Source organism: Triticum urartu, chromosome 2 (assembly GCF_003073215.2).
Source record: "Triticum urartu cultivar G1812 chromosome 2, Tu2.1, whole genome shotgun sequence".
In the NCBI taxonomy this organism is placed as follows: domain Eukaryota; kingdom Viridiplantae; phylum Streptophyta; class Magnoliopsida; order Poales; family Poaceae; genus Triticum; species Triticum urartu.
In genome coordinates, this window is record NC_053023.1 from 574,834,368 (window position 1) to 574,847,644 (window position 13,277).

A 13,277-nucleotide genomic window follows, 5' to 3' on the forward strand; every position below is an offset into this window, starting at 1 on the left:
TCGGACTATCGAATCCATGCAAATCCATGCACGTCGATCATACAAAACAATGCCGCACATATATAACAAAACTGAGCTGCTTCCGGGATTTTAACCTGTTCTCCAGGTGCTTCAAAACCATTAGTTTGGGCTACACCATCACCCTCATCCTCAACAGTCATATTGTGCAAAATAACACAACATGTCATCAGCTGCCATAAGGTTTCTGATCCCACATCATTGCAGCGCTACGCATAATTCCCCAACGAGCTTGAAGCACACCAAATGCCCTCTCCACATCCTTTCCAGGGGCTTCTTGCATTGTTGTAAAGTGGCTCTGTTTATTGCCATGCGATTCGGATATGGCCTTCGCAAAAGCCGTCCACCAAGGATAGATACCAACAACAAATATTTTTTCACTAACTCCTTCTATTAATGAAAAGATGGGCAATCTCTGCGTAGCAGGCCTGCACCCAGTGAACCCACGGTTTCTGGCCCTGTCCAACTCCATAATCCTAACAAAGCCCAAATGCGTGGAAGACGGGTGGATGCTCAGCCCATACGGGCCCGGACGCACGCCTCACCCCCACGCCTGTCCTTCCTTCCCAGGCGGATACCTTTTCTATTTCGTCGCAGCTAAATAAACAACCCTAAACCCGAATAGTACCCGCCACACTCCTAAACCCTAGCGCCTCCGCCCCTTCCGGCCCAAACGCGTTAGCCATGGCGACCACAGACGCCGCCCCCGCTGCCCCCGCCGCCGCCGCCGCCCCAGCACCCGCGGTTTCCCTCGACGAGACCAAGGCAAAGAATGTCCTCCGCCAGGTAGGGAGCTCCTACCCCGTCTCCGATCCCAGCCGTCTGGCTTTCCCCCCCTGAAATTTCTGGGTCGTGGTTGCTTATTCTCCCCGCCTCTGTTTTGAGCCGCAGGTGGAGTTCTACTTCAGCGACAGCAACCTCCCCCGCGACGGTTTCCTGCGGAAGACCGTCGAGGAGAGCGAGGATGGATGTACGAGTTCTTCACTGTCTTCATGATCATGCTGCTTTGCTTTTTGTGGTACGGGTGCTAATTTTGGTGCTCTTTTTTTGGGGGATTCGGATCGAGCAGTGGCGAGCTTGGCTCTCATCTGCTCCTTCGCGAAGATGAGGTCGCACCTTGGCCTAGATGCCACCGTGAAGGAGGACGGCGTGCCAGAGACGACAGTGCTTGCGGTCGCCAAGGTGCTGCGGTGTTCTGCAGCCCTCCGTGTCTCCGAGGACGGTAAGGAAGTTCTTTCCGACAGCCTGTCAGTCCCTTTACATGATATGCGAATCTATAGTGATCTGGAGTGGGGTTCCTGTTTCAATGCTGAAGAAGCATAACTTCTGAGTGGAAGGATAATATTCCCTTTTCCAGTTTCATGTAGTGACTGACATGGTGAACTCTGTAGTTCATAGTTAAGTACTGTAGATGATTTATTCTTATATTTGATCAAATCTTCATTATGGTTAGCTAATTCACCTGTTAAAGTGGATGGTTGGTGCATGGTGCAAATTAGGCCAAAATGAACATGTCTTGCTTCAGTTTCTCTTACAGATATATGCGAGTTATATGGTTCCTTAACTGATATCAATTTTTGTTTATACAGGGAAGAGAGTTGGGAGAGCAAACGAGTTGTTGAAGCCAGATGAGATTATAGTGCAAATTGACTCAAGGTCAATTGCTGTGTCACCACTTCCTCACAACGTAAAGCTGGAAGATGTTCAATCTTTCTTTGCTCAGTATGGCAAGGTATGTTATCTGTATAACTTCAAGTACCAGACTTGACAGGATAGGCTAGAACCGCTAGATTACACATTGCGTGTTGCTTCAACTTTCAGTAACACATTTATCAGTTACTTTGAACTGGAAATGTCCAGTTAGATGCACTATGCATGTGATATTCAATTGGTATGCTAATTTGGCAAACTTGCAAGTTGACGCAGCATCACTATAAATACATGAATCGTGTAACAGAAATGCTGATGGTGCTATGTTGTTTCTGAACTTTGGCATCACAGGTTAACAGCGTAAGGCTACCAAAACATGTTTCTGACAAGAGGCAGTTCTGCGGCACAGCTTTGGTCGAATTTTCAGAAGAAGATGAAGCGAACAATATCATGAATAACAAACTTAGTTTTGCTGGAGCGGATCTGGAAATAAAAACAAAGTATGCTAACTACTGATTCAAGCTCTTTTTTCTCATGCTTACCATTTTACCAGTGACAGAATTTATGTTCTCATTCTTTGACCTTATTCCAAATATATTTGTTTGCATGCTCTTTCTTTATCAATTGATGTTGGTTAGATACTTAGATGCAAGATTTTGTACTGTTTGTCATGATGATTGATAGCTACGTCATTTCCTCTTTACATTTAGAATCATGAATGCAGTGTCTATAGTTTTCACATTGCTGACTTTATTTGTAACTATGTATCAATAATGTGTTATCCAATGTTGGCATACTACAGGAAGGAATTTGATGCTGAAATGGAGGCTAAGAAAGAAGCTTATGAGAAGTCGCACCCTAATACACACGCTAATAAGAACGGTCATGACGAAGGGTAAACTTTCTGTACTAACAATATGTAACATATTATTTTTAGTTTCTAGAGTTTGACTTGACCCTGTGAATCATCAATATTTGGTTATATAGATACCCAAAAGGTCTGATTCTGTCTTTCAAGCTGAAGAGAATTCTAGCTGATGGTGACACAGAACAAAATGGTGGGGACAAAGTTGATAATAGCGATGATGCCAAGAAGGAAGGGGCTTCTGACTCTGCGGAGGAATCGGGGAAAGCTTCTGAAGAGAAGGCCCCTGAGAACACTGATGCCAAGGAAGAGAAGTCAGATGATGCTGAGGAGTTGAAGGGGTCGGATGCACAATCTGTTAAAAAGGATGATAAAAGCCTTTCAGAAAATGACAAGGAACCAGTTTCAAGGGAGGACTTCAAAGAATATTTTGCCAAATTTGGCACAGTGCGGGTAATTTGATTTCTGGCGGTCCTTTTTCTTTACAGTTTGTTCTCATACCATGACTAGCAATCTTTGTTTACATACTTTTACTAGGTGAGTATATGACCTGTAAGATACCCTGTTTTGCTGTGAAGTTATTGCAGATTTATACTCTTAAGCTTACTAAAATTATAAGCAGAGAAATCAGAAGTTTTAATTTAAATTGCCATAATATTTGATTCACATGTATCTCCACCTTAGGTTTTGTAGTAAAGAAAATTTTAACTCCCAAGCTTGCTGGAACAAGCACAGAATTAGGTTACTGCACAGAAAAATGTCAGTCATGATGTTCAACTACATGCACCTCCACCTTTGGATTATCTTAGCAATTCAATGCGTAACATGTCTGGAACATGCAAATTTCATTTACAGTTCCATTTATGGTTTACCAGAGATTGCGGAACCACTACCAAACATGCACTGAGCTGGTTTTTATTTCTTGTGAAGTTGTAGAATCATGTACTTCTGTAAATCACAAGATATTGTTATACACAGCCAGTTCTTCTAATTGTTCGCTGCCAATAATGCTGCGGTTTGATTCTATTTAGGTCACTGTTGCAGAAATGTTTCTTAGGTTTGAAAATGTATTTGAGAAGTTTAATTCATTTTCACTAGATGTTGCACACCTATCTGGTTAACTGGACAATACCAAGAATAATGTCTAACCATATTTAGGGAATACAAAAGACGATCTATTAATCTTTTCAAGGATGTTATATGCATCCCTGAAGAAGGCTATTACGCATGAATTCTGAAATTATATATCTTCGCTTTGTATTTTCTGTAACATCTTCGATTAAACACAATTCTCTATCACATGACATTTGTTAATACCAAACTTTAATATTTCTCTTGATTTTCTTCCCTTTTTGAAGTACGTGGACTTCAGTAAGGGGGATGATTCAGGATACCTTAGGTTTGAGGAATCGACGGCTGCGGAAAAGGCCCGTGCATTTGCAGCTCTTGCGGATGAAGGTGGTTTGGTTATGAAGGGGCACCTTGTCACTTTGGAACCTGTGTCTGGTAAATACTTCAGCTTCTCTCAATTTTTGGGGGGTCTTATTGAATGAAGTAACTTAAAATCACGATGCAAGTAGATTCCTAATTATAGTACCTGTTGGTTCTGTAGTTTATGTGTGTGACAATATGAATGTAATTGCTGTTACATGTAGTAATTGTTTTTCATCCAAACGTGAGTTTTGGATAGTAAAGCTTTACGCCTGAAATAATTTTCATCGTTGTGCTCCGTTCTTTCCTGTAAAACTATCAGTTAAACTGGGTATTGAAATGCCAGTATAATTTATCAGATTTGAAGGTTATGATTAACCTCTATTTGATGAACCTACTATTCCAATGCAGGACAAGCTGAGAAAGATTATTGGAGTGGAATAAAGGGCGGCCAAGGGAGATTCAATAACAATAATAGAAGCAACAGGGGAGGAAGGTACTATAATGTTTTTACATTTGATAGTTGATGCTGTTTAATTTTTCTCTCGTTGTAGGATAAACTGGGTATAAATTGGATCGTAGCTATTGAAATTTCATCAAGAAGAAAACCTAATGCTGTGCAAGAAAGGAACCATAGTTGTGTCTAGAATAATGTTGTCCACCACCAAAATTTTAATCTCTATAAGCCTACGCGTACGAAATTCTTTGGTCCAGATTGAAAACATTTTAGTGGTAGGGCAAACCGTATGCTGTGTTTCTTTTTTGCTTAACCTGTTCAGGAGATAACACTGTTGTTCTCTTGCTGTGGACCTCCCAGGGACTGGAAGAACAACAGAGGTGGCGGCGGAAGGCACCACGGTGGTGGGAAGCGGGGTGGTCGCCACTCTGACAACCATGAAAGGGCTAACAAAGTCCAAAAGCTCGATTCGTCTCCTTAGATAGCCTGGATCGGCTTATACCATCTTCTAGCCCTAGTGAGGAAAAGAAAATATGTCTCTGGGTGCCTGCCTGCTGCTGCCTCCACAGCTTTGGAGGTGGCCTTCCTGTGTCTGGTTTAAATTTAACCTGTGCCTTTTAAAGTCTGAACGACGGGTGTGACGAGCCATGTTGACAATTGATGAAGAGAAGGAAAACTTTATATGCGGCTAAAGTTTGGGCTCAACCAGTCGCAGGGCCTTCCACGGCGACCCTGTGATTTTATCTGTGTGTTTGCTGCTGGAATTTCGTGATGGATTGTTGTGCTTGTAGTCACATTTTTTTGTGAATTTTGCGTATGCAGTCTTTAGCGAATCTTTTATGAGCGTATGAAAAAATTCTTCCAAAAATGATGCTCTCTCTGTTTCATAATGTAGTGCATCGATTTTTTGAGAAGTCAAACATTGCAAACTTTGAACCTAAGTTTATATAGGAATAACTATCCAATATACAAATATGAAACTACTTCTCTAATGATATATACTTGACATTCTAGATGTAAACATTTTTCTTCAAAAGCTTAGTCAAAGTTTGAGATTTGACTTCTTCAAAAAAGCTATATGCACTGCATTATGAAACGCAGGGAGTAAATATAACCAATCCGAAGCATTTTTCAGCCATGGCCAAGCCGATCTATAGTTGCTGCCGTGCCACTGAATGAACAGGAAAATGCTAGCAGTTGTGTTAAGTTTTTAGAACCTAAATCCAGACGGATAGGTTTCACCTATGTGATGGTCATATTACCGTTGATTGACAGAAGATTTCATGTTCTTGCACTTCCAAAAGTACTCCCTCTGTTAACTTTAGTATAAAGTTAGTACAAAGTTAATACTAAATTGAGTCATCTATTTTGGATCATACGCTTCCTCAGGCCTTAGATGGAGTGCAACACGACCGTTCAACCTAGCTCACACTGATGCGTGTCAGCATTTTGCAACAAGGCTTCTCTTGACCTCAGACACTTTGCAAAAGAAGCCTTATTGCACTCCTTGTCAAACTTTTTTCTTTTGTTGAGGTGTGCCAACCTTTGCAACAAGGCTTTTGTTGTGCTTCCGTCGAAAGCTGCTACGGGCTGTCTGATCAAACTCAGACCTGACTACCATGGAGGTCGTTGTGTGGAGAGTTATCACTTGATCGAATCTAATGTATTTTCTTTTAATATATGGACCATCTTATCTGACGAACGTTCGCTGAGAGGGGGTGACATTTGTGAATGTTTTGCTGGCAGTTTGTATGAGGGTTAACAGTATCTTCAGAACAACATGGCAACTTTTGGGAAGAATTTTTTTGAGCAAAAACGACCAGAAATTGCTATCGTTTGATCATGTGTCGCAACTAAAACTGCCAACAAACAACGTTTGTTTGCCATCCCCTTCCAAGGGAAGGTCAGCCAGATAGCATTACCATTTAGTATTTGAATGTCAGAATTTCATTTTATTTGCACTAAGATTCTCGATTTTCTTAGACAAAGGCAAAGGAAGATTTCACCACAATGAACCTAACCAATTGGCTAATCCAAGATAACGATGACAGTAATATTACCACCGATTTGACAGGGGCCAAGGACTTTTTTGTTCTTGCACTTCTGAAAATATATAAATATAAAATTCATTTAATATTCAGCCATCGGATCATACAATTTTCACTTGCCTTACGATTCCAGATTTTTTTTCTTAATCTAAAATTTGGTTATCTCGTTTCTCAAACTTCCAAAAATTGACTTTGTATTTTTGGTTTGGAGTGAAATTCGACCAAAAGCACATCGTTTTGACCAAAATGCCACTCTGAAACGCACCTAACCTGGACTGCAGTTCTGCACAGGTGAAAAGGCAACACATCTTTGACATCCCCACGACCGCACTCGAGCAGCAGCCGCAGACAGATCTTCCTCGACACCCACCGGCGGCTAAGCGGATATGGCGGCCTCACCGGCAACATCGTCCTCGGCCGCGAGGGCCACCTCCTTCGCGCGGCTATCGAACGCGCCCCTGCGCGCTCCCAGAGCCGGCGCCGTCTCGTTCCCGTCTCCCAACTCCGGTACGCTCCTGTTCACCATGTCGACCGCTGCTCTTTCGGTGGCCTGCTGCTTCTGATTTCTGCCGTTTGATTCGTGCAGCTCGTCCGGCCGCGCTGGTCGCGGATGCCCGGGCTTCCCGGCTCCCCGTCGTGGCCGCAGCCGCCGCGGGGCACCAGCGGCTGATGGGGTCGCTGACCAACACCGAGGGGCTCAGGTTCGCCGTGGTGAGTGATTGATTGCTCCTCTGTGTACCTCTTGGCCAGTGAGCGACTTTACTTGAATAAGAGATAGGTGGTTAATGGCTTATAACCAGAAATAGAACCACAGGAGATAAAACTTGTACTGAACTAAGGTTAGTAGAATCTTGCCCATGAACAAAACTTATAACTAGAAATAAAAAGAATCACTGGAAACAACAACACTACGAGCATGATTGATAGAGGGAAATACTTGGCAAATAGAACCACTGCTTTCCTGTTTTTCAACACCATTTACCTTTCCATTGTCTAACTCTGGCTCTTTAATCGACCTGCAGGTTGTGGCACGGTTCAATGAGATAGTGACCAACTTGCTTCTGCAGGGGGCTCTAGAGGCATTCGAGCGATACTCTATCAAAGCAGAAAATGTCACTGTGCGTATTTTTATCCACTTGTTTAAATCGAAGTTACTTTTGGCCATGTTGAAATGCAAACATATCTTGAACCTCATTAACAACCCATCCTGTGTTCGGTTGTTAAAGAGGTGATGTTTTCCCTAGCACAAACGAATTCTCCTGTCTGCTCACCAGTTTCTTGCCATGTAAATACCAAAACACTTGTTTCATGAACTACTGCCCATGAATCACCAATTCAGCATGCGCACACTCTTGTTGGATGACTTAACCACTTCGCAGGGTTAATGTGTTGTTCCTGTTCCTTCGACAACATATATAATTTATGTATACGTGTTTATGAACTACTTTGATCTTCACCTTTGATGAACTTTTTACACGGTGGTTGTTTAATGGTGTAGGATCACTAATATAACGATTTTATCACTCTAACAACATATTTTTCATGATATACATCTTTAAATGGGATGTTTTCCATCTAAAGCCTTTCTTAGAAATCTCATATATAAATAAATCTACACCGATATACATAGTACATGATGCTTCATCTGCACACTGTTTAAAACAACTAAGTCCTAACTAAGTTATGCAACCATTTTTCCATGCATCACTCTGATTTTCAACATCTTTTTTAGGTAGTTAGTGTTCCTGGCAGCTTTGAAATTCCTGTTGCAGCACAGAAGCTTGGGAAGTCTGGAAAGTACGATGCAATTTTGTGCATTGGGGCTGTGGTAAGTCTTTTTTGTATCTTTGTCAGATGATTAAATCTCAAAAGTTGATGAGAACAGCATACTTTTATGCCCCTTTATGCCCTTTTCTTATTCTTCCGCTGTCTATGAGGTAGAGGCTATCGCATTATCTGTAATTTAGAAATCAGAAAATCACAATAAAAATCTGGATAACCTATATGCTGCTGACATGTTCTATTTACATGTATAACTGTCTTTAGGAGGCTTTCACATATATCTTATTGTCTTTTAACATATCTTAACCATGATTATGTAACTTGTGGGAAGTTATCTTTTAAGCAGTGTAAGGACTTTCACATATATCTTATTGTCTTTTAACATCACTTAACCATGATTCTGCAACTTGCCTGTCTTTTAAGCAGTGTAAGGCTAGCTTATATCAAGTTTGCTAAGTATTTCCCTCTATTAATCGTGCTGGTCGTGTAGTTGTCATAGTAATACCAGCTAAAACCTATGCTTCGCAAACCCATAGTTATCGTGTTGATGCTCTTTTGATTTTGAAGGTCTTTTTTGAAATTGATTTGCAGATTAGAGGTGACACAACCCACTATGATGCTGTTGCAAACTCTGCTGCTTCTGGTGTACTCAATGCTGGATTGTCTGCTGGTATGTTGCTTTTATCTCTTAGACTCCTTTTATCAATCCAGTTGGGTTGTAGAGAACTTATTCTGTGAGTCCATGTATGTTCCAGTTGTTGTATTTCTTGTTAGTAAGGTCACCAAGGGTGCATATGGACATGGGTTCACATTTAATTTTCCAGTTGTTGATAGGTATAACCAGATGGGAAACTTTTTGATAATTAGCGATGCTCAATGAACATACAAAGCTAAAACAGCTACAGATATCCATGCATGTCTCGTATAACTTAGAGAATTATGTACCCAATGACCAGTGTGAGTAAAGATTATTGGGTTCGAAATTGTGACATCCGACGAATTTACCCTGTGTTGTTTTCTCTGTCTGGTGATTACAATTTGCAGCTACTTAAAATTCAGAATCTGGCTAATTGCTTCTCTAATGTTACCACAGGCGTCCCCTGCGTATTTGGTGTTCTGACCTGTGATGACATGGACCAGGTAATTCATGATTCTGTTAGCTAGTTTGCAACAGCATCATAGTGGGTTGTGTCGCCTCTAATCTGCAAATCAATTTCAATAACATACATATCTTCTGAAATGTTCCATAAAAGCATAATACTGCATCCTGTCTGGTAACTGTTTCACCCATTTACTTTAGTTAGCTAGTTTTACTGTACCATGAATGATACTACCATCAGAAGAATAGCATTTCTGGAGGAGGTAACTTGGATGTTGTTGTTCATGTTCCTAAGCAATATGTCAACTCAAATTGAAGATGCCTCTCTCCGCTTGCACATGCTGATAAGCGAAGCAATCCTGTTGATATGCGTCCTGTAAAGTCATTGTCCTACATTCTTTATGGCGCAATTGCCGTGCGCATGATGTGATCGTTTTGCTTCTGTCTGCTTCGGTCCTTGCCTAACCAATCTTGTGTGAAAATAAATGCTAAATCACACACATCCATGCTGCAGGCGCTAAACCGTGCTGGTGGCAAGGCTGGAAACAAAGGTGCTGAGACCGCCATAACTGCTGTAAGTACACCATTTGCTTGGGAAGTGAATCAAACCCGTATATTTTCATGGTCCATCTGACGAACTCTCATCTCCTGCTGTAGATCGAGATGGCCTCACTGTTTCGGCATCACTTAGCCTGATGGCACCAGATGCTATGGTCGGCGAGCCAGCAAGATTTTCTCCCCTGTTCGCGGCTGTCGGAGTTCTTTTTTTCCCCCACATTTGTTTCAAAATTTCTTTTTTATTGCTGCAGGCTAGTGTTTGATGTGTCGTTTCCAAATTATTTTGGTCTCTATGTATGAACTCTGATTGCCTGTTCGCCTTTGCCCGCAAGAAACTTGCAAGTCTAGAGCATGAATAAACATTTTTCTAGAAGCATGAATAAACTTTTTCACTTGTGCCCTATTTTCGTTTCGTGATGGGTGTGTGGGCAGTGTGTGTTGTAGAACTGAGAAAAGGTTGCGACATATATGTTCATGGTTGGTTGTTGGCTGGGCGCCTGTGCCGCACAGACAGGTTCGGTTCGGTGGTTCCTCTTCCTCCCCGGTAGCGACCTCCACTCCGTCCATGTCCATCGTCCACCGTGGGCGGCTGTGCAGCACATCGCATGTTACACGTCGTAGGTGCCCTGTCAGTGGCATTGCAGCGGAGCCGGAGAGCTTGCTGCATGGGCCGGCACGGCAGATCATATGAACCTTGGAAAGGAAGAATGTAATACGAGGTTCTTGAAGGGCCGTTTCGTAAACCTTCACCTCTCTCCCCGGGACTCCCTGCGCCGGGTGTCCAGTTTATCAGGGTTTCTTTCAGAAATGTGCAGCGATACAACACAATTTCACTCTTCCGCCGGAGTCGGAGCCACGTCGCCGACGAGCCACGCTAACGCACCTCCCACCTCGGCGACGTCGCCGCCACCCCAGCCGCGCGCTCTCCGTCCCCCGCCCGCCCCTCGCAGACCACCACCAGCCCATCACATACTAGGTTGTTTCCAAGCACAACTCCGCAGCCCGCGGGACTCCGGATCGGCGACGGAATCCCGATCGATCGATCGATTGGTTCGGCCGCTGAACTCGGCACGCCTCCTCCATCCGGGAACCTCGCCCGCCGCATCTCCGTCTCCAAATAGAGCCAGGGAGGGGGGATTCTTGCCTGCCGTGTTGGTCGTTGCGTACCGCGCTCGTCTTCCGCAATGGGGGGCTCCTCGGTATGCGACGGGACTCTGTCCCTCGACGAGTTCAACGCCTCAGCGAGGGCCCTGGTCACCAAGTGGAGGGGGATCGATGTTGACGCTCTTCCCGACTGGGAGTGGAGGCCTTGCCGCAAGATGGGGGTGCCATCTGAGGTCATATGCTCAATCGGCTTGACTTCCTCATCTCTGTTGTTATTTTTTCTGTCACTGAATTTGCGATAACCCGTGGATTGGCTTGTTTTCTGCAGACAGAGGGGTTCGTAGCTCTTGAAGGAGTGTACCGAACTCGTGCAGGAGGCCAGGTGGGTGAGCTGTTTCTTTCTTTGGCTATCTGATATGAGTAATATGAAATTGCACGTTTTAGTAATTTACTGAGTGTCTCCTTCTGGAACAGATTGAGGAGAGCAGTGATGACTCTGTCCCTGATGATGCTGTAGAGCATGATACCTCGGTAAGTTTTCAGTGGGCATTCCTACTCCATTATCATATCTTTCTGTTGACAGCATGTTGCTATGTTACATTGCTCTGCACCCCAGCCGTTTCGTATGTTCAGACTATTTATCCTATGAAAACATAACAGTTCCGCCAAATAGCAGTGCAAGTCAGCAATTTGGAGAGATCATACCCCAGAGACTCTGGGACTTGTATCACAAATCTATTATGAGCACACGTGAAAAAGAAACGTAAATATCTTGTAGCAACTGATAGTGATGAACGACGCCGTGTTCCAAATTTAGTTCTTTCATTTGTGCCTGTGATTTTGGGGTGGTAAAGCATGGAATAGAAAGGATCACCTTGGCCTCGCATCATATACTAGCTACTAGTACTAGTATCCCTAAAAAAAAGCTACTGGTACTATTTCTCAGTTTTTTCGGCAAGGGCGGAGATAACTGCGATCCTTCTTTCGCGATAAACTTTCAATTTCTTATAAAAGCAAAAATCTTGAGTTCCTAATTTTAATATGCGCCAGCCATGATTTCTTTCTCTTTGCAGGTTCAGAGCTCTAGGGATAATGTTCATCTTTATGATTTCCATATTGTCTACAGCTTTTCTTACAAGGTTCCGGTGCTATACTTTCAAGGCCTTCAGGCTGGTATGCACATTTCAGAACATTACTGTGGATATTTACTTCCTCTATTCTCCTTTTTGATAGCCAACATCTGCAACTTGTCCTTAGGTGGGCAGCTACTAACTTTAGATGAGATAAAAAAGGATCTTCCTCCTCATTCACTTCAGTTGTTAAACAAATCAAAGTGGACATTTATTACTCGAGAGGTATGGACTGTTTGTAACCGATTCTTGATAATGATATGTAATACACAGACATGCTTTCTTGTTTACTAATTAGTTGAAAGCTTAGACTCACTAAAAATGATTGAGCAGTTCTTGCACTCCTACAGGAGCATCCCCACCTAAGTAGGCCATGGTTCACCCTGCATCCATGTGGAACCAGTGACTGGATGAAGTTGCTTCTTCATAAACTGGGAGATAAGGATCGATCTCTGCAATACTTGCCAGCATGGTTATCTGTGGCCGGTCAGGCAGTAGGATTGAAAATCCCGCTTAAGCTTTATTGCAGTTCATAGGTTCACTCTTCTCCAGTATGTAGTACAGTACTATTTGGGTGAGTGAAATGGGAAGTGTCCACCTCTTATTTTGCTGTGTATATGTTCAAACATTTCTCTTGGTAATTTGACCATTTTGCAGTGTAGTAATAACTAATTTTATTGCATATGCATGAATGGTGCAGTTGCACGTACTGCGGCATAGTTGCAGGTTCAACATGATGATCTATCCTTGGGCATGTAATTGATTATTATTCTTACATCCTTCCGTTTCCCAGATTTGTTTAAAGCTACTTGCTTGAAAGAATCATGCAAGCTGAATATCATCAGAATTTAGTGAAAATGATAATACGATGGGCTGCTGATGGAAGTTACCAGTCGGTCAATGCCCGGCCCAGTTATGAAATTTGAAGTGAAAAAAATAGGAACATAGTTGAAACAACAACTCTGAAAGTTGAAACAAGAACTCTCAATTGTTGCGCCATATTGAGGTTCTTTACTGCGAAATCACTAATTAAGGAGTACTCGTTGCAAAGAACACTCACTTGTTGCAACATGATAGTTTTCCTTTTTTCTTAGGTTCGTTTATTCAAAATGTTTTATCTTTTAAACCGTGCATC

General features: G+C 42.6%; 3 protein-coding genes across 4 annotated transcripts; all 3 read left to right on the forward strand.

Moving 5' to 3' along the window:
- Positions 1-617: 617 nt before the first annotated feature.
- On the forward strand, positions 618-5,114 carry LOC125538866 (la protein 1-like). The gene is made up of 10 exons (XM_048702173.1): positions 618-804; positions 910-988; positions 1,088-1,240; positions 1,608-1,750; positions 2,020-2,168; positions 2,471-2,563; positions 2,656-2,986; positions 3,892-4,039; positions 4,376-4,460; positions 4,782-5,114. The coding sequence occupies exons 1-10, from the start codon at positions 703-705 to the stop codon at positions 4,900-4,902; spliced, it is 1,404 nt and encodes a 467-aa protein (XP_048558130.1). The 5' UTR covers positions 618-702; the 3' UTR covers positions 4,903-5,114.
- Positions 5,115-6,736: 1,622 nt separating this feature from the next.
- LOC125538868 (6,7-dimethyl-8-ribityllumazine synthase, chloroplastic) lies at positions 6,737-10,311 on the forward strand. Its single transcript, XM_048702175.1, has 8 exons — positions 6,737-6,976; positions 7,056-7,180; positions 7,492-7,587; positions 8,202-8,297; positions 8,843-8,921; positions 9,345-9,391; positions 9,865-9,924; positions 10,008-10,311. Exons 1-8 carry the CDS (start codon positions 6,856-6,858, stop codon positions 10,044-10,046), a joined length of 663 nt encoding a protein of 220 aa, XP_048558132.1. The 5' UTR covers positions 6,737-6,855; the 3' UTR covers positions 10,047-10,311.
- Positions 10,312-10,681: 370 nt separating this feature from the next.
- LOC125538869 (ubiquitin-like-conjugating enzyme ATG10) lies at positions 10,682-12,830 on the forward strand. 2 transcript variants are annotated; one of them, XM_048702176.1, is made up of 6 exons: positions 10,682-11,245; positions 11,341-11,394; positions 11,487-11,543; positions 12,086-12,185; positions 12,270-12,367; positions 12,493-12,830. In XM_048702176.1, the coding sequence occupies exons 1-6, from the start codon at positions 11,093-11,095 to the stop codon at positions 12,676-12,678; spliced, it is 648 nt and encodes a 215-aa protein (XP_048558133.1). In that variant the 5' UTR covers positions 10,682-11,092; the 3' UTR covers positions 12,679-12,830. The 2 variants fall into 2 exon arrangements, with proteins under 2 accessions (XP_048558133.1, XP_048558134.1); XM_048702177.1 differs by lacking the exons at positions 10,682-11,245; positions 11,341-11,394; positions 11,487-11,543 and having other exon boundaries at positions 12,105-12,189.
- The last annotated feature ends 447 nt before the right edge of the window (positions 12,831-13,277 follow it).